Source organism: Anneissia japonica, unplaced genomic scaffold, assembly GCF_011630105.1.
Source record: "Anneissia japonica isolate Jap-2015-1 unplaced genomic scaffold, ASM1163010v1 scaffold288083_len50979_cov140, whole genome shotgun sequence".
NCBI classification, from domain to species: Eukaryota; Metazoa; Echinodermata; class Crinoidea; order Comatulida; family Comatulidae; genus Anneissia; species Anneissia japonica.
This window is the reverse complement of record NW_022751390.1, coordinates 11,891-35,912: the sequence shown is the minus strand read 5'-3', so window position 1 is coordinate 35,912 and position 24,022 is coordinate 11,891. Positions and strand designations below refer to the sequence as shown.

Here is a 24,022-nt window from a genome sequence, read left to right as displayed (position 1 = left end):
GTCTCATATTATTTGTTATATTTTTATTATTCATTATTTTCACTTGACTCGCATAAATAATTTTGTTTGAAGAACATTTATATGCAGTTGTACTTCGCAGCACTTCACTTGCAATTTGCAATTTCTAGTACTACTCAAATAGATTCATTGAAAAACTAACACAAAAGAAAATTTAAATATGACTACTGTTTTTGAGTCCTAATTTAAGATCTCAAAATTAATGACTAGCTGTACTCTATAGCATATATTAGCAACCATATTAACCTTGTAGCCAAGCTTTTGCTATCTATAGCATATATTAGCAACCATATTAACCTTGTAGCCAAGCTTTTGCTATCTTGGTAGGTGGTGCTTTCCTACAGTAGGCCCTCAGATAACATAAAATGGAACGATAATTACCGTAACTTAAAATCAATTTATTATACTGTAGTTGGTAAATCATACAGTAAACTCGATGAGATTATTTCACTTAAGTAAGATTATTGCATACAAAAATTGCCTTTTGGAACTTAACATGTTGACTGCCAAGACTTTTTTCCTGGTTTGATACCATGCACCACTTAGGCAGGGCGCCACCATAATGAAAATCATTCCCATCTAATGTAATGAGACATAAACAAACATACGGTACTTATTTTAGATTGTTACTTCCGGATCCTTCCCTTGACCTCCAGCGAGTTCACATGCAATACAATAACGGTATGCTTTAGACAGGTGTGGTCGTGAACTCGCTTCTTCAGCGCTCGGAATGAACCCTATTGGACGTGAACTCGCGTCCCTGGTAGCGAAAGTGTTAACATAACCTCGGAGCAATTTTTGCATGCATTAATCTAACCTTCGTGCATTAATTTCAATCAACTGTAGCGTCACAACAACAATAATTGCTTAATTGCTAATTAGGTCTGAATTAGATCTAAGTATTCATGAAGAAAATCATTTAGCAGCATAGCCCTGCTACTACAAAGCCACATCAAACAATATATTGACAATGTAACTCAAATATTTTATTGCATACTGTAGACAGTGGGTAAAATAATAAATCATTGGAAGTAGAGGTAAGGGTACTGCATGACAATATATTGATATTTTGTCTTTGAGAGGTCATAGACAATTAAACTTGGAAGTTCAAAATGTAGGTTTAGTTTTTATAGCCCTCATATGACATGATTTTACAATTGCCCAGACAGAACAGTGTTCAGTTAACCAAATATCAAGAGAAAAACAAATTGATAATGACGACAAAAGACAACTGTGTACAACAAAGTGTTTGGAAATTTAATGAGGAAAAAACAACATTAGGATAATTTGAAATAATGAGAAAAAACAACATTAGGATAATTAACTGCGAAAGTGGTTTGGCACAACCGAAATGGTTTGGTTTCCCAACCTTGAGGTCGTGGTTTCAGTCCCTTGCTGTGCATTTCGCTTATGTCCTTGAGCAAGGCACTTTATCTGCATTGCTTCTGTCCACCCAGGAGTATAAATTGGGTACCTAAGGAGGTTCGAGTGCAAAATGCACTGATAAATTTCATGCAGCAAGCACTGGAATTTCCCCCCATAGGCATCGTTCCAATGACTAGGGTAATAATGTGGAAAACCACTCTTGATTGATATCACTTTTACAAAGACATCCCAATAAAGTTTATTTACTTCTGTCAGCTTAACTTGAAAGACTACCCTATGGACCTGTAGACTAAACATTGAATGCATTGGTTGGTTATGTATCTAGACATACACAAAGTGATATTTCACCCTTTTTCAGAATTAAATTAATTTAAATTAAATTAAATAAACCTATTGGGTTTTTTTTATGAAACTCCTATTTTCCTATTTACTGTGTGTACAATTATAGTAATTTTATGGAAAAGCAATAAAAAAATTGCTTCCTTCCTTCCTTCCTACATTAGTTTGTTCATTTCTTCACTCACTCACTCACGTATTCATTCATTTGTTTACTTATTCATTCATTCATTCTTTCTGTCAATTCATTGTACTCACTTGATTCATATCCATTACTCATGAAATTAACCCCTTAAGACAACTAAATTCAACCATTCATTCATTATATTGAAGTGTTTGAAGAAATATGTTTTATTTATGAAAATATTTTATATTTTTTTCAGGAATTATCTGAACTATGTTACAGAAGAGCTAAAAGATCCAGAAAAGTAAGATTATTATTGTTTATCATTACCATAGTTACAGTACCATAGTTACAAAATATAACAATGATGTGATAGAATTGTAGGTCAGTTCAGTGAATATGACATCCTTTGTGCAGGGTATATGAAGACATAGCACTTGAACTTGCTCTCCCAAGGGCAGGTGTCATGAAGCCAGGTGTCCTGAAGTATCCCCTTTTGAGGAAAGCTAGTCTGTTACATTGTATAATGTCTGTACTTGAATGTAAAGTTTTATATTTTCTTTATAATGTGTTAATAAATGTGAAATTATTTTTTATAAAAAGGATTGGGATGTAGTGATGATGATGACAACGACGACCATCATACAATTAATGCACAAAATCCCAATTTCAGATTTTCATGAAATTAACACTAAAATCGGTTTACTCAACTTACTGTACATCAAGAAAGAATTTCGGATTAGGCTCCTGGAGACTCGCAGTGCTCCATGTTGTGACAGCTACCATTGTCACTACTAAGGGAGACAATCAACCTTTTTAGGTTGTCAATCAATCTTTGTATTGTAGATTGTCAATCAAACTTTCTAGATTGTCAATCAACCTCAACTGACCAATCAGTACATGGCCAGGAATCTGCACATATCTGTCTCATCATCATCATCATCATCATCAGTTACTGTTCTTGCTTTTGTTGCATGAACGGGCTTTACAGCCCATACTGTTGCCTCTGGTTTGTCATGATCTCCGACCAGACGCCCCGATCCATTGTTTTTTGTTTTGCCTCATTATAGTTGAGTCTTCTTTTAATTGCTTTCTTATTTTTGACATCCAAGTCAGCCTTTGTCCTCCTTTTTTTCTTTTTTAAATGTCGTTCCGCTTCCAACGTCGCGAGTTTAGCTCTTGCATCTTCAATTCCTCGATTTCCTGTTGGTTTGAGGCATAATATATTAGATCGTGAGTACCAATAAAAGACATTACAAAACCAGAATAGGCAAATAGGACTTAAAACCTCTTGTAGAGGTCTGCACACCTTCACTGCACAGTACCATTGTCCCATAAACGCATGTGTATATGCATGTACATTTTTTGGAGCCTTAGCATCAATTTTTAAGGTGTGGGACTTTAGCGGACAGGTCCATTTTTTACAGCTTTTAAATAGTGTATTGAGTTGTTTTTCGTGTGATCATGTAGTTGTGCTCACAGACCAACAGAAACATCCATTTTGAAGGACAAGGTAATCAAAGCAAACTGTAAAAACCTTTTTTTTTAGGGTTTGGTCAATTTTTGTTTTTTACTGGAGTTTTTAAAAGTAGATGAAATTATTATTTTTATTGACACATTTTTTTGTCGTGTAGTCCAGCGTTCTGAAAACTTTTTGCCAACCGCATTGTGTTGTCATGTAATTCTGCGATTTTTCTTACTTCATGACCTACTTGAGATTATGGGTACCAAACCTCTGTCCAGCCACGCCAGGGACCAACATACCAAAACCTGGCAAGAAGATCATGAAAATTACCTCCTTGCTGTATTGAAGCAGTTTTACAAAAATAAATCTTTCATGTTTTCCTTGGTGACTGCATGGTCCCCCTCCTCCTCTTACAAACCAAATAGTGTTTTGTTCCAAAAGCTTTTACATGCCAAAAATTCCGTATAAATTTTTATATGTTTACTGAATTACTGTTAATTTTACTTGTTCTGTGTCAGTTGTTTAACTGTTTATTACCAATTTAATTCAATCAATCAATCGAGAGAAATTCTGAGAAAATACTAAAACAAATGTCACAATGTAAAGCCATTGGATTAACAACAAACAGCTGCATTCATCTTGCACTTAGCTCACTTAACATTTCAGAAGTGATCTGTGATTTTCACTTCCCCTGTTGCATTGTCTAAAATTATCTCCACAAGTTCCTCAGTCACTCTCCCTCTCTTTCCAGCCAGCAAACATAAAAACATCTACTATAGTAGCATTAGGAAGTTCATGGTGGAAGAATCAGTTAAACTCTTTTTCCAAAGAATGGACTAATATTTTAATATACAAACCATTTTACCCCTTCCCTTTCCAAACAATGCAGTATTATTTCTATCTAGGAATATTTAGCTTCAGGGAGCTTTAAGGCCTAAGGCTTTAAGGAGCTTCAACGATAACGATAAAGCTAAATAGCGATTGTTCATATAGAAAACAAAAGAAATAAAAGAAGTTTTTACACTAGGATGATTCGATAACGATTTATCGTGTATACAAAAACAAAATATTTTAACAAATCAAATCAGATGACGTCATAATCATGGAAAAAGGATAAAATCGTTGCTACTACTACGATATTAATGTTTTTCCATGATTATGACGTCAACTGATTTGATTTGTCAAAATATGTTGTTATCACATAACTGATAGATCGTTATCGAATTGTTCTAGTGTAGAAACTTCTATTTCTTTTATTTTCTATGTGAACAATTGCTTTTTAGCTTTTTTATCGTTATCGTTGAAGTATAAACAGGCCTTTACCCTCTGATCACTATCTCAGCCTCTGAAATCCACCAGGGTGCCTAGATACACCTCTATACATCTGGCTCTATTAACAGGAAACCCCTTAAAATCCTGGTTATGGGCCTGTGTAAAATGCATAGGGTATTTGCTCTGTGGTGGCTTCAGAAATTTGCTGACAGAAATCCACAAAGTCCGAAAATGGGGTCTGCCCTGAGCCTCGGACTGGATCCGAGAACAAAATCCCTGGTGGTTCATGGGAAGAGATCTTGTTTTATTAAGACCCAAAATTGAGCTTTTTGACCACAACATTAGAGATTGGCAATCAAAATTAACTTTGTATTTTGGCAAGTTAATATAACATTGTCATGGTATTCAATGGGGAACATTTTTCCTTACCCCTCTTTTTCTGCTGTTTCCCCCACTGTATGCATAGATTTCATACCAATAACAAAATGTATTATTATTATTATTATTATTATTATTATTATTATTATTATTATTATTATCATTATTATTATTGTTATTATTATTATCATTATTATTATTATCATTATTATTATTGTTATTATTATTATTATTATTAATCATTACTATTGTTATTATTTATTATTATTAAGACATTTTTTTTTTTTTTAGAAATCTGCCACGTGCCATCATATTATCTGTGCCTGTAGTTATCATCATCTACGTCCTCGCAAACATTGCCTATTTTACAGCAATGTCGCCAGAAGAGCTGCTGTTATCCAATGCAGTGGCTGTGGTAAGTAGGCCTGCCATATGGACATGTGGGACAAGGATTATGAGATTAACCATATCATTCAGTAGGATATTTGAAATCAAAGGCTAATCATGAATAAACAGTGAATAAATAGTCATTTGAATGATATTAATAAATATTTTAGAAAATCGTATGTCCTTGTTGAGATTCAAATTCAAGACATGAGGTATCAATGATAGTGCTGCCCCATACCAAAGTGACTGTCAAGTCGTCAAAATGTGGAATTATATGTACTATTATAGTTTCTTGTGTATAAGCCCATCCAAATTCGCCTATTCTATTTTTGGAGTTAGTTTCCATGCAAAATCATGTATCCCTTGTATAAGCCCATTTCTTACCACTGAGGCTCAATACATGGTTTACCAAGAGCTCTCTATGCCTTCTTTATGAAGTCTAGCTACCAATGCTTGATGCCATATAACACCTATCCAACCAGGCTCCATGTTTTTTGCATTTTTCGGTCTTTGTTTGTATATTAGCCCATCTTCCAACCTTTATCTGAATTTTGTTTCACTGTGGCAGGCTTAAGCTTGAGAAACTACTGTGGTTTCTTATAAAATTATATTGCTGTTTATGTACACAGTAATGTGTGTTAATGTACAAAACATATTTTCTGTATATAACAATAACGTATTTTTATTGCCTGTTGCTAATCCTTCTTTGTGTCTGTTAATAGAAGTATTATAATACAACTGCTTTTGGGCCTCCCCCTCATTTACTGTACCGTACAAAGCTTGCTAGCAAAACCTGGTTTTTCAATAAATAATTGTTAGCCAAAGCTGGTACCTGCAACTTTGATTACCATACTATTCTTCAACGACGGCGCCCAAATGTACTTATTGTTGTAACAATATGCTCATGGTTGATTTTTTTTTTTTAGCATTAGAAGGTTTTATTTGAATAGTGAATAGTTTGGTGTTGTCTATTTATAGAATTGATATGTGTCGGGTCTTCTTTTACCACTTTAAAAGCAATCAGGCAGTTGTATGCTTGACATTTATTCTATATATTCATCAATAATTTTTATTTTATATATTTTTCATTCATGTATTAAATTTTTTAATGTTATTTTTTAGACCAAATAAAATTAATTGTTAGTTTCATGTCCAAGATGAAATTATTTTTGTTGTTGTATTATCCTACTATTAGTGGTAACTGGTATAAAAAAAAATGTTTTCATATTAAAAAGAAGTAAATTAAATTGTGGTAATGCATTCGTTTTCATCTACTGTATGCTTACACCTCTTCTTTGACTTTGACAACAATCTCTTTAGATCATTATTATTTTTATTTTCTATGGAAAAATTAATTGTATTTTTTTTTTTTTTAAGTAGCAAATAGTCTATTTTTCATGAGGCTCCAAAATTTGATGAGAGCAAAGACATGAAAATAGTAATAATAATAATAATAATAATAATAATAATAATAATAATAATAACGATTTTTAAAGCGCAAACATCACCACCAAAAATTGGTGCTCAAGGCGCAGTGTCAAAACAACAGGTAGAGAACAAACAAATCACAAATAACAAAGTGTAAACAAGTTAATTATTTTTATTTATTTTTTTTATTTTATTATTGACAATTAAGCAGCACAGGAAATCAAAAAGTAAACCAACCTTTTCATTTTCTCAAAGTAATACCAATAGCAATAAAAAATTGTTGGCGTTATACTGTAGACCTACAAAAATACTTAATTTTGTTAATATATTATGAAAAAAAAAAATTAATTTTGTTAATATATTATGAAAAAAAAAAATACTGTATGTACAGGGTATGCACTTGTGTTTTTGCCAAAGTGGTGAAAGCAGTTATGAATGACTGTCGCCTTCAGGCATATCATATCAACGTCTTAATTTTTTATAGGTTCAAAAATCCTATTCGCAATTGTAAATATACAGTAATTCTTCTTTCAGTAAATTGTAAGATATGTTACAAGGGCAAATAATATTTACAACATGTGTTACATCACTTGTTTTACATATTTAAGCCTTTAGGCGAAACTTTTTTTTATACCTTGTTTAGTGAACCTGTCACCTGCCAATAATGATGATTTTGAATAAATATAAAATTTTATTTTGGGCCAATTAGCACACCCACTGCCACGAAAAAATGGAAGTTTCAGAAAAAAATAAAAGTTTTCTTTATTTTATTACGCCCACTGCTGCCTTGAAGTCTGCAAAAAGAATATGTATATTTCTTCCTAGTTATAGAAATTTAAGGCATTGTATCATCTCATCACTACTCTGTTTACATTCACAAATAACATTTTATTTTTATTTTCTACTCCATCTGGATGTTTTTGGCAAAATATTTGCTAAATAAAGTAAACACAATTTTTTTTTTTATCTACCCTCCTCTTACGATCCTTAAAAAATAAGTTCGCGAAACAAGGAATTAAAAAAAGGTCTTGCCTTAATATTATAATCTAGTTATTAGGGCCTATGTTTAAAATACTTTTATTAACTTTCAAAGCAATCCATTTAAGCTTTCCCCATACCTTTGCTACAATTCTTCCTTGTTACCGTCCATCTCGTCACCTTCATTCCTCCTCCCAAAACCTCCTCTTTTTTCCATAATACTATAAGACCTACGGGTTTAGCACCTTTACATCCGCTGCTGCTTGTCTCTGGAACAATCTACCTTTTTCAGTGAGATCATCCTATTCTATCTCTGCATTTTAAAGTTAAATCTTCCCTGAAAACTCACTGCGCCTTTGATCATTTCTTTGGAATTGGCACGCTACTAAATTTGTATTATATTATTGTTATTATTGTTGTTATTATTATTATTATTATTATTATTATTATTATTATTGTTATTATTATTGTTATTATTATTGTTATTATTATTGTTATTATTATTATTATTATTATTATTATTATTATTATTATTTCACTAAATCAGACTTAAGGGGAATATCATTTATGTTATTTTCCCCTTAACCTTGTTTTTTTTTATATCTTTATTTGTTCTCTAATTTCTCCATTGTTTAATTTCCTCTTATGGTAGGTTTTAGTAATATTATTATTATTATTATTATTATTATTATTATTATTATTATTATTATTATTATTATTATTATTGTTATTATTATTATTATTAATATTTTTTTTGTTATTATTATTATTATTATTTTATCCATTTTTTGGTTTGTCATTCATTTTAAAATTTTCAATTGAAGTTGAAATTATCGTAATTGTTTGCAAATAAAGCATAATCCAAAACATGTAAACATGCAAAAAAAATTATCCTAATCATAAAATGTCAAGGATTGAAGATGAGCTAATCCCAAAAAAAAGGTCAAAGGGATTTCATAATGCTGATTCGGAGAAATTACAATTTGAGATAATGCCACCTTGAATAAAAATATAACCATAGTACGTGTTCATTCACTATTACAAAGTGTGTAGGCCTCCTGCTTATTATTAACTCTTTCAGTTGGGCTTAACATCTGTAATTAATAACATTTCTATTGCACTCCTTTTTAGTATATTTGAAGATGTATTTGTCCAATGAAAATATCAAAAAAGCATAAAAAAAACAATTTTGAAATTAACTTCGTTTTGCAGTATACAAATTATTTACTTAAGCATAAAAATCATTCATTATATTGGATTACAATAAAAAAAAAAAAAACACTTCCAGTGATTGGAAAATATAAAGACAGACAATAGATTGTTGAACTTTCCTAATGGAGTGAATAGATATAAATAAAATATTTAATTTAATTTAAGTTTTTAACGTGTATGTAAAATACTACAGTAATGTTATTAGATTAATATAATTTTGGAATTTCTACATTGCAAATAAATTATTATAGATTCAGTTTTATTTTTTTGAAAATACATTTTTAGTGTTAAATACTGTTCAATTTTAAATGACAAAATTATTTTTCATATGGTCCACCAATGTTTTTTTTATACATACAAATAAATAGTTAGATGAAATATATTATGATTATATATGTTCATGCTTGATTTCATTCTCATATTTTCTCAATTGAACTTTAATGCATAAATGAGGCCTAAAATGCAATTTTTAGTGCTCTTTGGAATGTATGCCGTATTTACAGAAATAGGTGAGGCAGGATATATATTGAGCCCGCCTACGAATCAAGTAGGCCAGGCAATTAGAGATTAGTATTTAAACAAACTTATTTGAAGTCAATGTGCAAAATATATCCTGCACTTAATTTGAGCTTAAGGCTTTTCTGGAACCCATTTGAGCGGGCCTAGGAAAATCTCTTTCGTGCCTTCAAAAATTATATTGATTAAAAAGGTAGCACAACAGTGGTTTTTGTTTTTTGTTTATTTTTTTTGAGCAGAGAGGAGTTGAGGGCAATTGTTATCCATGGATTTCCCAGTGAAACTTGCTATGCCTTCAGTACAGTACAGCCCAAATAAATGCCAAATAAACCAGATCATTGTCTCAGCTCTGTTATCGAAATCGACTGGTTAATTTAAAGATTTGGATGCAACCTGCCCAAGTCATTGATTAATTAACCAAAAGCAACTGTTCAATGATGGTCATCATACTCAAGTGCAGTTTATCACACATCGTGTTTTTGCAGGCTGGTTTTCGTTGAAATGAAATGAACGGTATGTCTATTCCATACGGACAGCAACTGCCCAATATTGTTTGTCTTTTGTCATCTACAGTAATAATATGCGTGTACCATGCGTACTTAAGCTCAAGATTAACCAGAAATCTTTTGATGATACTAAAATCAATAATGTAGTTTGGTTTGTTAATGAAGCATTTTGGATTGCATGTGACTAAACTGTCCTCTATATATTTTTAAAATAGAGAGGCCAAATTGAATTAAAACAATGTTTCTCGTCCATTCCACATTATTTTAAGGCAAAATGTGTGTGTACATGCAGGTATGACAGGTCGCAGGGGGTGTATCTGGGCATTTTTTTTTTAACCAAGAAGAGTCTTCTAAAAATGTATTGAAGGCACTATCCAAAATGTATCTTCCTTGTAAAGAATTCAACAATAATGAAATATTAGGTGATATTTATTTATTAATATTATTTAGTGTATTGTATAATATTAATGAACAATGTGTAATTTCCCAGGGGCGGATCCAGAGATATCCGAAAGTGGGGCCAATAGTGATAACACCAGGGGTGGGGGGGCGCAGAATTTTGTTGTTTGGATGCCCTAAAACAATCTCTGAGGCGTTTTGGGAAATCGTTTTTTTTTTCTTTTCTATTTTCACTTCTGTTTCCAGCTTGTATCATCATAGCTATATGGCACGATTCGTATTCATAGCAGAGCACTACTATAGCATGTTACACATTGTTGTATTTTTACGTGTTATCCAAGTTAGCTTCGGTCGTGTAAAGTCAACCGGAACGTTTTTTAATTGCAATTCATTTAGATTTGGCAAATTGTGGCTGCATTAATTGCCTTCAAGATGCAATATCATTAAGTTCAAGGATTTTCCACATGATTAGTAAACTCTTTTCTCTGATAATGAGACTTGTTTACGTTAAAGATTACTGTATGACACAAGATTAGAAAATTGAAAAATTCAATTCCATAATTATTGGAATTGATTGTATACTTAAGCAGGTCCTGTGCAATTCTCATCCAGGACATACCAGCAAATCCTACAATTTCATCTCTCCATCTGGTTTTGTGTCATCCCCGACCTTGAGTACCACTGTTCTTTTAACTTCTTGTAAAATATCTAGAACTCTTATTTGTTCTCTAATCCATTTTATGGTTTTCCTACCTGTTAGCTCAGTTTAAGGCTAACTTTGTAAATAAAAATATTTTGAAATGTCTTAGTATTTTTAGTGTTTGATACTGATGAACAGTAAAGCAAGTATCTAGCTAAAAGCCAGGCTCCGGGAGAGGACAATTTTTTACTATGTTGTACATTTGATTCATTAAGGCACTGACAGGGTGTTTGATAAAAGGAATTGGGAACTGTTAAAAGGAATGTTAGATATTAAAAATATTATTACCAAAATTCATTTTAAGTTTAATGCCAACTATTATTTTTTTCTTTATTGTAGACTTTTGGAGATAAGTTACTGGGGCCAATGGCATGGATCATGCCGATTTCTGTAGCTTTATCAACCTTTGGTGGTGTGAATGGTCTTCTTCTGACAGGGTCAAGGTAGGTACAGTTTAGTAGCTGACCATAAATCCAGGCTCAGATTCGGAGAAATTTTCTGCAGTGGCGTGTCTAGGAGGTGCATGGGGAGGACCTCTCCAGCCGCCCCTACCGCCGCTGCCCACCCGATCCCCCCCGAAAAAATATTGTTCACCAGTTTCCCCCTCAAAGCAAACATTGTGGTCAAATAGTGAAAAATCACTTTATTGTGCAAGCTAGCGTCCCTCACTTAATCTTTGAGCCTGAAATACATTGCCACGTACTCAAGCTACTTGCACAGCGAGGGTTTTGAACACCCGACCTCAAGGTTGAGAGCTCGTGCCACAACCGTTGCTCTAACCACTTCCACAAACCCCTAGTTTCTCCCTCAAAGCAAAAAATCGTGCTCAAATAGTGGAAAATCACCTTATTTACAATCTAGCACCCCTCACTTAAATCATTGAGCCTGGAGTGCCTTGCCCAGGTACTAAAGCGACTTACACAGCAAGTGATTTGAACACCTGACCTCAAGCTTGAGAGCTTGTGCCACAAACGTTGCTCTAACCACTACACTTCCACAGATTCTGGATACAGTGTTTCACTTGTTTAAAAAAATAACCATAAACCTGAAAAAGTCATTTTAATTTTTAATGTTTTCTTTTCAGGATTTATTTTGTCGGAGCTCGTCAAGGTCATCTTCCCGATGCCATAGCTATGATTAGCGTAAAATATAAGACACCTACACCTTCTCTGGTTCTGACGGTAAGAGAAATTTGTTTGGCAAAATAATCCTAGGTTCTCTACTGAAGTTTAGAATCCTGAATTTCTATAATAAATAAAATAAACATAAATATTTTATTTGAATTTGATTTAATTAAATTTATTTGCATCTAATTACCATCTAATTTGCATATAATTACCATATCACTTTTAGTATTAAATTGTTTGAATCATTATTGTGATCATCATATCAACACCCATGGCCATCATCACCCACTTTATGTAACCACCATTATAACTATCATTATCAGCATCGTTGTATAATCACCGTCATCAACATTATTTGAGCATCATTATCTTCACAATCTTTGTATTATTACCGTTAACATCATTGTCGTCATTATCAGCATCTATCATTGTTGTTGACGTCACTGCCGTCATCATCATAATCACAATAATCATACGTCCTTATACATCATCATCATACATTGTAATCATCATCATCATTATCATACATGGATCTGGATCATTAATCGGTAAACCTCCTTTTGAAGAATCACACTGATTGGGTCAGAGTCATAGTCAATTGGGTTGCCAGGAAAGTGAAAATAATGTACATGATTGGGATTGAAAAACCACCAATTAAAAACAAAAATTAAAAACAAAAAAAAAAAGCAAAAAAAAAAAAAAAAAATTAAAAATCACTCCAAGAAATATCCTATAATAACCAATAAAGACAAGAGGCAAAGGATCCATTGAAACTGCTCCATTTGCCAGCAATTTGATACCCAATTGAGGGTTCTCTAGCTCACAACTCACAGGAGCTCTAGTAGCAATGGCATCTGACTAGCCTAACCAACAAAAACAAAAACACAAAAACAAAACATGACACAACATTAACAATTTATTTTTGCTGTAGGTGGTAAATAAGACGGTCCTTTAAAAAGTAACAAGCGACGGGGATTCAATGATTGATTAGTTTATTCCAATCTGCAATTGTCCTTGGAAGAAAAGAAAATCTGTAAATGTTTGATTTTGTACCAATGTGTTTGAATTTGTGTTTGTGGCGTCTGCTGCTCATGGGAAGGGCGGGGCTCAGCGAAAAAAATTCAATCATTCAGTATTTCCTTTTCATAAAATCATTTTTGGTAAAGCAGAATTTTACTTCCTAATGATTGAATTTAACAGTATATTTGTTGCCCGTTTGTTTTCAGTGCTTTCTTTCTCTAATGTACCTGTTGTCTCCCAACATTATAACACTGATCAACTACTTCAGTTTCGTTACTTGGACGGCGACAGGCACCTCCATCGCAGCTCTACTATACCTCCGCTGGAAAGAACCAAACATGCCTAGGCCCGTTGAGGTACAGTAGTTACAAAATAGGATTTGTTTTTTGTTACAGCGTTCAGTCAGGGCGGGCAAAGCAGTGGCATATCTAGGGGTACTGAAATAGGGAGTCTAATTTGTGGGGGTGGGAAGGAATGAAAGTGAAGTGGGAGGGGTGTATGATTCTGGTTGTTGTAAAACACATTTATAATTGCCAAAGATTTTAAAAAATCAGGCAATGAAACCAAAAACTGGTGACACTGTAAACATTAAGAAACAAAACCTGGTAAATGGTTTATTTCACAATAATATCCTTGTTTTCTTCAGAGGTGGATAGAAAATCTATAATATTCAAGATTGCAGCTTAGCTATATGGCTAAACTGGTGGTAGCCACTGTGTGTGCGTAAACCATGGCGGTCCCCGGTACAATTCCCATCACTTCTCTCCTTGATTTCTGCTGCAGGGCTGAAATGCAAGTGTCCTTCAGTTTTGGTCCCGTGTGCATTATGACCCATGTTTAAAGAACGCAGTACACTCTTTGGGTATATTGCCCAATCACCAGATTAAAGAACCCCACTGGAAACAAGTCTTCTTCAGACTTTCGTGGGTTATCCTCGCTGTTTACACCAAATAAATTCATTCATCCATAATGATCATAAAATGAATATTGATTGATATGATTGACATATACAGTGACCATAGCAATCTATGTTTACTCAACTGGAATGGTCTTTACTAACCAATTTGTGTTTTTGCCTTGTTGTCTCAACAGGTTAATTTGTTGCTACCAATATCATTCTTGCTAGCCTGTGTTTTCCTGGTGATCATGGGGATATATGCTGCTCCTATGGACACACTCATAGGAATAATAATCACTCTCTCGGGTGTACCTGTGTATTTACTGTTTGTTTACTATATCGATAAACTTCCTACATTCTGGAGGGATTTCGTCTGTGAGTATTATTTTATAATATGTTGCAGCTAATCCTGAAAATTGAATGCCTTGACTGGTACGCCAGCAGGCTAAAGATAAGATAATTTTTTTCAATTGGCATAATCAGTGAGCTGCAAGTTTGCAAAATTTATATGTAACTAGAGCAGTTATTCTAGAGAGTGCATTCATCCACCCTGTGCCTCAGTACAAAACCATACACAGGGCGTATACGATGGGTGATTCCATTATTTTCTGCCCTGTGCATAAATACCATCTTTCATCTTTCATTGAATATTATGTAACAAACATCCCACTAAATTTTATTATGAATCATTCATTAGTTTTTGCGTAATCTTGCAAATCAACAGACAGCGGCGAGTACATAACCTTCTTTGGCAGAGGTATTTAAATATGTGGCTGCATCAAGAGTATTTCGAGCCATGCAGTTACCACCAGACTAAATTAATAAAAATGATCATGAATAATGGCACTTTTTCCTCGCAAATTATCAAATGCCTTATTCTAAACCATTCAATTGTTAGGCGTGATTTACAAATTGTCCCCAACGACATAGAAACAGGGTTTGAAATCAGGGTTGGAAGGAGACTGGCAATTAATTTCTCTTATAAAACCTACAGGTAGGTACAGTAATGCCTACTAAAATATAAGAAACATTAGGGTTTCCTCAACAAGTAAAATGAATAAATTATAGTATAGGCCCTTAATTATAAACATTCCTTCATGATCTGTCATCCAGTGTAGGCCCTGCACTTTACTGTAATAGGCTACTACTTTAAATAGGCCTAAGCCTACATAGCCTGGTAGGTTCAACACGTTTTAAGCCACATTTATACTAGACATGAGATGATGACAACGACATCATCTCGTAGTTTATATTCTTCAATACAGTGCGAATTTGTATCATGTCGTCGTGTTGTAACCATGTCTAGTGTAAATGTGCCTTTAGAGTTACCACAATCTAATTCACATTCCACTAAACGCATTTAACATCCACAATTCAGGAGCAGTCAGCCATATGAATGAGGAAGAGTCAACTTCCAAATGGAATAAACAGCTCAGATGACAAGCTTCTAAACAGCATTTCACAGACGCGTTTGGATACTTTGTCATATAACAATAGGAAATGTATTTGACCAGTTTCTGTCGTTGGGGATAATTTGTAGATCGCGTATTACAAGCTACCTATACCTCTGGGTCTAGAAATTTCCCAAGGGTACAATCTAAATTTTCAGTATTATAATTTGAAGTCCCAGCAAGGGTCAGGTTAAACTTTCTTCAACAGACATGCATGAACCGCTACCATCTGATGCAACTTGACGTCATGGACTTCAAATATAAATTTTGTTAATCCAAAATAAAGCACCGTCTACACTAGCACTGTCTACACTATCAAATTGTGATGTGCCCATATATGGGCACAATAACATCATTTCACATAATTTAAAATTGTATGGGGAAAAAAAAGTTTTGACCAATAAGCAAACACTACAAATTTAAATTTAAATAATAACAAAACTTGGTAAAATAATAATATATAGTTTAGAAATATTGTGATAATATTTTTCATGATAATTGCAATAATGAATAATACAAAACTAATTAATGAAAAAGAAGTTTATATTTTTGAAATGATAAAATTGTAAATATATATTTCGATACTGTATGAATATATTTTTTAAATATTTAATTAATTTGTATTTTAAAGTTTTATTTTGTAGCCAATTAATTTTGTTTATTAATTCTGTTGTTGTTTATAATGTTTTGTTTGTTGAATGGATTTGATGTGTATTTGGTTTTCATGAGTTTTTCTTCTGCTTTTTGTACTTTTACTGTATACCTGAATAAATAAATAAATCTTGCAAATAGTCAGGTATCAAGTTAAATGTATTTTTTTTTCTTATTCCTCGCAGATAAGTGTACATTAGTAGCTCAGAAGTTATTTGTGGTTGTCAAGGAAGAGAAAGAAGATTGAAGAATTTTCCTTGGAAACCATATTTCTTCTTCAGGTTTTCACTTTCCTTTTTAATACTATGTTGCAGTTTCTGGAATTTTTATGCTTTAAAATGATTGCACAGACTTTACAATATTGACACTTTTGCATTTAATATTTCTTTTAAAATGCTATTTTGCTCTTATTTATTTTTAGCGGTTCACATTGTGTCCGGTGAATTTAATTTTACATCTTTTGAATATTCCAATGCAAATTGTATTAGACATTTTAGAAAATTAGGAATGATGAAGGGCGCCCTCAGTGGTCCAAAATATTTTTAAAAAATGCTTGAATACAATGTACAGTATTTGAAATTTGGGTTTAAAAAAATGGGCTTGGAGATTTATCTTTGCTGTTGAGTTTTCTTGCGAGCTAAATTTACAATCTTTCTTTTAAATATATAATTATCTATGGCAACGTAAGTGGTAGGATTTTGTGTGGTGTTTTTACCACTGATTTGAAAATAATGAAAATATGAATTAAAAATGATTACAATTATACAATCAAGGATACATCTTCTAAACAAATTAAATTATTTACTAAACACACACACACTTGCTATGCAATGGAACCAATCGCATGTGTAGTGTATACACAAGGTGTTAAAGGCATTCGCAATTATTTAAATTCCATGTGAGGTATACCATCCCCGATACTAGTATACTGTCGCTGAATGTTAAACTGAGTAATTATTGTAAGAATGTGGCATTAAAAGCTCAATTTGTGGAGAACATGAATATATTAAAAAAGTCAATTGTAAATTTTTGGCCACTGTTCCTGGTTTCGAGACAGCAAGCCTCGTATTATTGGCAACCGGGGTGTAATAGGCAATTTTATTATAATATTATCTAAATATTTATGAGTCAATGTATAAACAAAAATATTCTCTAAATATATTTTTTGTTATATGCTGGGATAAAACAAATGTACTTTATAATTCACATCTACATTATATCATAGCAGGTATACTGCAATCTTGTATGAGTTAATGGAGGTATAACGATGTATTTCTCCATGAGTGATTAGCATACTGTTTTGAAGATATCAATGCAATTTTTATGTATTTTTTTTTTCATTTGTTAATCATGTGTCTTCATTTTACATGTTGACATACTACACAAAGACCACTATAACTGTTTTTGTACATTTTTGTTTGAACTCATTCACTTTTTGGCTCCTATGTATTCAATGAATGTTGTGTGTGTGGGGTGTTTATGCTGGAGTTATGCACATACTATAATGATGCAAGAGGTGGTTAAACTGTGAACATATTGTGTGGAAAATGTAAGTATATTAGTGAATATTTTTGTGTTTTATGCATTTGCTTAAGTTATGCTTATTGTGCAGCTAAAGAATTTCTAGCTGCTGATTTTCACCCTGCAACACAAGACAGCTTTTGTATACTGTCTTGTTAGTTATTTTTTTTCCCTTTGAATTGTGTGTTTGGAGTATATAGAAGTTTGGGAGCATTTGGTGCAGCATTTACGGTGCGGGTCCTCAATATTGAGGTCGCTTTGTGTGAAAATTTTGTTTGTGTCCTTGGCATTTTACCAGTGGTGGTGCGTTATTTTGATTGGCAATCTCTAATATTGTGGTTTAAAGGCACAATTTAGACCATAATAAGCCATAAAAACTCACTATGTCAACTTTACAAGGAATTATTTATTCCTCGACACCAACCAAGGCTCTTGTCGGGCCCTTGGTTCGGACAATTCGAACCCCTCTGTCGGACAATTCGGACCCCTTGTCAGCAAATTTTTGGAGCCACCGCTACATTTTACATGTTCGTCTCAGTCAACTCAGGAGTAAAATTAGGTACCTGATAGTAAGCTGTGCCATTAAATGCTATTGTCTATGTATACTATCAAAGAACTTAAATAGCAGAAGAATGAGCTGATCGCTTAGTTTGCATTAAATTCGATGGAACATCCGCCCTCTCTAGAATGGAGGAAAATCATTTCATGGAGTGAACTAACTAATGAAAACAAACGAACCTGAGAGTTTTCCACCAATCCAACCAATCAAAGATATAGCGCCACCACTTGGATGGAGGAAAATTGCTGTCATGGACACCCTCATGAAGCGTTCCACTATATTGAGAACTGCTCTATCTTTCACTATTTATTATCTTTGATACTATGTATTTCAGCATGACAAGGAATTCTCCCCAGAGAACTGACAAAAGTTGCACTTTGTGACAGTCTAGTCATTATAGATCCAGAAACCAGGGATAATAAGAAATTAATGATAAACTTCAGTCTTGTATAGCCTTGAGCTGATTGAGACGTAATGATTCTATAGAAAACAAATGGTGTGAACTCTAAATAATGAAAACGAATTGATGGTTATGTCTAATTGTATTGTATGAAAGTGGAATAAAACAAGTTATTCAGGAATTCCCAATTTCTAAATTATGTCAAGATTGACAATAGGGAACTTTCGATTGCACGACGATGGTAAGACGTAGAACGACATTCCTAAAATTCATCTGCGCATGCGAGAACATTAAGGTCACCTCGTCGAGTACATTTTGGAACGCAATTTGGCCAAATCTACCTATGCAGAGAACGTAGGATGTCAGGTAGGACGGTCACGCATCAGTGATTCCGTTCTAGCGTTGCTTCGTCGCACAAATCGAAAGCTCCCGAATATATCAGCAAGTTGAGTGTTCACGCAGAGGTAGACCTATTTTAATACATGTTTTGTAATACTCATAGTGTTTATACGGTAAGCTAGGCATTACACCAACTTAATTTATTCAGTTTGAACACTCAACTTACTGATTATATTAGTAATATTATGATATATTATCAATAGCGATATGTATTTACTGTATTTAAACTTGTTATTTAATCTTTAGTACACTTTTCAAAATTAAGATTAAGAGGTAATGACTAAGTACTGTATGTATAATAATGTTGTATGCATCATACTTTTCTGACATTTATTTATGATTTATTGGATTGGATGTATTTATTAATTATGTTAATGAATGTGTAACTCATTGTAGGTGTAGTCATACATATTTTTGACATGATGAACTATCATTTGTTGCAGTGAATAATTTGTTGGAATTGTTAAAACTAGCCAAAGTTTGCTAACTTAAAGTAAATCCTGACAATGAATGTAAAATAGTTTTTGTTATTGATTATAAGCCTACATATTTTCATTGGCATCATTATGCTGGTGTTGTAACTGTAGTGTTTTCATTCCTTTATTTTAAACTTTTATCACTTTTACCATTGCTTATGATTCTTTTTAATTTGCATTTTGCATTCAATTGTGAAATTAGAGTGTGTGGTATATTTGATGTCAATCTGCTTAGAATGCAGAAGTTGCCAACTCTAATATTCCATGATCAGGAGATTGCAGCACCCCTGTGTGCATTCGAGCAATAAACAGAATCTGCATTCCTTATAATTTTGTAGAAAATAGCATAGAGTTACGAAGCATATTGCTAAACATTTGAGCAAATTGAGGTACTTGTGGGTACCACATTAACGGAGCTACTTTGTTATAAGCAGTTAAGTGGGCTCGTCAATGCAATTTAGAACACCTATCCCATCGACCCATTTTTTATTTGCATTTTGTACACCGGACCAATCGCAAACAAAATTGACCAGATGGTGACTCCCGACCAAACACATTGTCCTTAAACAATTTAAACGGAAAATGCACAGATTTTGTTTTGCTCGAACACGCCCTCAGTTTTTGATGCTGCGGGTGGGTTTTAATTTATCGCTAATACTATTAGTATGTGCATAATATTGTATTTGTTGTACCAACTATTTATGAAGTGCAAACTCTAATTTAATTTGCACTCTAAAACATTAGTACGAGAAGCTTTGCTTGGAGCATTGGGTTTAATAGATATTAAGGTTGGGTTGTGGTGTTTAAGGCTTGTTTTCTAGGCCTACACCATTTTTCCTGGATATTTTTATCAATACACAGTATTGTTTTTATTTTCATGGTGGATGACTTTACAATCAAGAAACATACCCAGGATATTTAGACATTGTGATTGAACTGTTTTTATTTTTTTCTGTTGGTGAATAATACATTCAGTTGACCTACTACAATGTTGTTTGTAGAATCAAAATTATGGATCGTGTTGTAAACGTAGATATACTGTAGCCTTAAAAAACGTTTATCTAGCAGGTTGTTTTGGTGTGTAATTGCATGGTAATGTAAACGTATATAGAATTTTCTTCTTCTGACTTCTTACAGTCAAAATTGTACTTCAAATGATTGGTAGGCTTGGGTGTGGTATCACAAAACAATGGAACTTTCGGCAGACCCGCCCTTTGGATACACGCTGCTAAAATCTCACAAACGACAAAGCAAGTGTACGCAAAGATGTGTGATTGTGGGACAATACGTATGTGCGTTTGTGAGAAGCGCGTATTCCTCCTGGCCCTGACCTGATTGGTCAGTAGTTAAGATTGATTCCTACTCTTAAAAGGTCCATTTAATGTGATGCATTATATTTATGACATTTTCATTGCGAAAAAGGGTGTTTATTTTGCAAATAAGTAAAATTATAGTAATCTTGTAGATTGAAATCAAATCAAAAATTTGAATTAAAATATCTTTTCGCCCTTCGATGAAGTTTTGCTTTTCGTTTGTTGATACGAATATGCTTGTTTGTAGCTTTAAAAGTTACGTTTCTGTATCATTCTTTCATTTTTTGCTTACTCAATCTTAAGATTTATAGATTTAAATAACAACTAGTCATCATTAGTCATTATCATAAAGAAGGCCTAAAAAGATTTTTTTGCCCTTTGCTCTCCTCCACCGGCTTGAAAATGTAGGGGCGGCGTTTTAGAAAAACAATTTTTTTGGAAAAAGAAAAAAAATAGGTCATCAACCCTGCAGGAGGCACGGTGATGACCTATTCCTAGCCTGCGAAAAGAACTGAGATGCACACGGTCCAGTTGGCTTACCTGTAATCCTAGTACAGATAGACATGCAGGATCAGAAAAAAACAAATATTCGCATATGGCAACAGGGTGCTACCTGACACTGAAAGTAGATACTTTCAGACGGAACAATAAGCTCTCGCACTGGTATGGACAGTAAAATACTTCATTTATACTTCTTTCGAAATCCTTTTGTGGCACTGATACAGATCACAAACCATTCAAAAGAATTACGAAAAACCAAAAGTAAGAGCAACAGTGGAGAGATAAAGGAAACCACCCTACAATCTTGAAAACAAATACATAATTGGAAGTAAGAATCTGGCTGATATTCTGTCTCGCCAATCTATGCAAAACAAAGATGGATGTAACAGTACAAAAGTAGCAGACGAGTGTGTCATCTTCATAGTCAACCACACAGTACCAAAAGCCATGACCAAAGAAGAAATCCAACTGACGACTGAAAATGATCCAATGGTGCAATGGGTGACTGAACAAATCAAAGATGAAAAGTGGTCACAACAAATAACAGATGAGAACACTAACTCATCATTAAAAAGTCTTTTCAAATGAAAAATCAGCTGGTCCTGGTTTCTTTTACATCGAAATTAATTAGAATTAACTTGTAATGAGTTGTTATATGGAGCAGAACATCATACAACGGACTCTATTGAGTTTTATTCAGTATGGTCTTACTCACCATCTTTATTTATCTGCCTTTCTGACCCAGAGGGCTCACTCTCCAGATTGCATACTACAATCAACATATCTTCCTTCCTATAAGGATAAACACAAATCCAACATAACATTTATTTGTTTTTCTAATTAAACTGATAACATAAATACTAAATTTTGAACAAACCCCATCAAAAACACCAAAGGGATTGTTCTGCAAGATAATAAAAAAAGGAACAATGATAATAACAACAAAATACATGGTCCTTACTTAAAACTAATGCCATGTCATTCATTCACAATAAGAGTGATCTATGTAGTGTAATCATTGTTAAAGTATTTACGATTTGGCTTCCAATCGCGTTTACTACGTCGTGGGACATTTATATCTTCTGCATGAGTATTATCTCTATCGCCATCATTATCAAAATTATTATTTACATTGGCTTGTAAATGGACTTCTTCATCTCTGGTCTTTCACAAGGTACAGATGAATAGTTTGGTAAAATGTCGGTATTGTACCCAGGTTCTCTCCATATCATTTGTCTGTTGACAAAGATATGAGCGATTTGATAGTATGAATTTTATCCATCCAGTTTGAGACCACGTATTCTTTAAAGTGTCCCATAGTCTAACTCGTGTTCCAACTGCCAACTCTGGTAAAGCATGTGAACCTACTCGCTTCATATGATACTTCTGCTGCTTTTTCTTTACCCCGCTCTTCCTTGCTACGAATGCTTTCGTGTCGAGTTGCTGGAACTAGTTTAACAAGTTATCTGCCATTGGCAAGTTCGTTTTCATCTTCCTGTTGTAGAGTAGCTCTGCTGGAGATTTTCCACATTCAAGAGGGGTGCTACGGTATATTTGCAGGGCCTTCATGATATCTTGATTGCTGTAAACTGCTTTTTTGATCAAATTTTTTACTATCTTTACTGCTCCTTCAGCCAGTCCATTGGATTGGGGGTAGTGAGGACTAGAAGTCGTATGAACAAAGACCCAATCAGCTGCAAAGTGCCTGAATTCAGCACTGTTAAATTGAGGCCCGTTATCGGTCATCAATTCAATAGGTGTTCCCTGTCTTGCAAACACAGACTTTATCTTACTTATCACTGCTGCACTAGCTGTGCTGTGCAGCATGCAAACCTCGATAAATTGCGAAAAGTAATCTACAATGACTAAATATTCCCTTCCATTAACTGTACAAATGTCTGCCCCAAGTTTTTCCCATGGACGATTTGGGGTTTGGTGGGGCTGAAGTGGCTCTGCCATTTGTCGTCTCTGGTATGTTAAGCATGAGTTACAATTGTTTACCACATTAGCTATATCTTGATTTATACGCGGCCAACACACTACTTCTCTTGCTCTCCGCTTACACTTTTCAATACCGAGATGACCTACATGTATTTTCTGCAATATTCTTTTACGTAGTGAAGCTGGGATGATTATTCTATTTCCATTAAAAAGCAAGCCATCAGATTCTGACAACTCTTCCCGCACTGTCCAATATTCTTGTAGATTATCAGGACAATCTTTCTTTTCATTCTTTAAGTCGTATCGTTGAACTCTCAATGGACAATCACACAGGGACTTTTTGAACAATGGAATCAGGGGTTTGTCATCAGTTTCCACTTCTATATGTTGTCCATATATGTACTGATGAAATCGTTCACACGCATAGACTATGGCTAGCAGTTCCTTTTCAATTTGGGCATATCTGGTGTCTGCTTCCGACATTGCCCTTGAAGCATACGCCACAGGAGCCCATGTTCCGTTATACTGTTGTAAGAGTAAGGCACCTAGACCATCCCGTGAAGCATCTGAAGAGACTTTAATAGACTTTGTTGGGTCATAGAAACGCAAAACTGGCTCTGTGACAAGAGCTACTATTAGCAGCTGCCAAGCTTTTTCTTG

General features: G+C 33.7%; 1 protein-coding gene across 1 annotated transcript in view; it reads left to right on the top strand.

Annotated features, from left to right (window-relative positions):
• The window catches only part of LOC117121623 (large neutral amino acids transporter small subunit 2-like), a 32,988-nt gene extending 11,867 nt beyond the window's left edge, over window positions 1-21,121 (top strand). Inside the window, exons 4-10 of the mRNA XM_033266860.1 lie at window positions 2,124-2,168; window positions 5,271-5,394; window positions 11,445-11,548; window positions 12,190-12,286; window positions 13,459-13,608; window positions 14,345-14,525; window positions 16,438-21,121. Of these exons, the coding sequence (XP_033122751.1) occupies window positions 2,124-2,168; window positions 5,271-5,394; window positions 11,445-11,548; window positions 12,190-12,286; window positions 13,459-13,608; window positions 14,345-14,525; window positions 16,438-16,499 (763 nt within the window). The 3' untranslated portion in view covers window positions 16,500-21,121. The remainder of the gene's footprint in view (window positions 1-2,123; window positions 2,169-5,270; window positions 5,395-11,444; window positions 11,549-12,189; window positions 12,287-13,458; window positions 13,609-14,344; window positions 14,526-16,437) is intronic.
• Window positions 21,122-24,022: the final 2,901 nt, after the last annotated feature.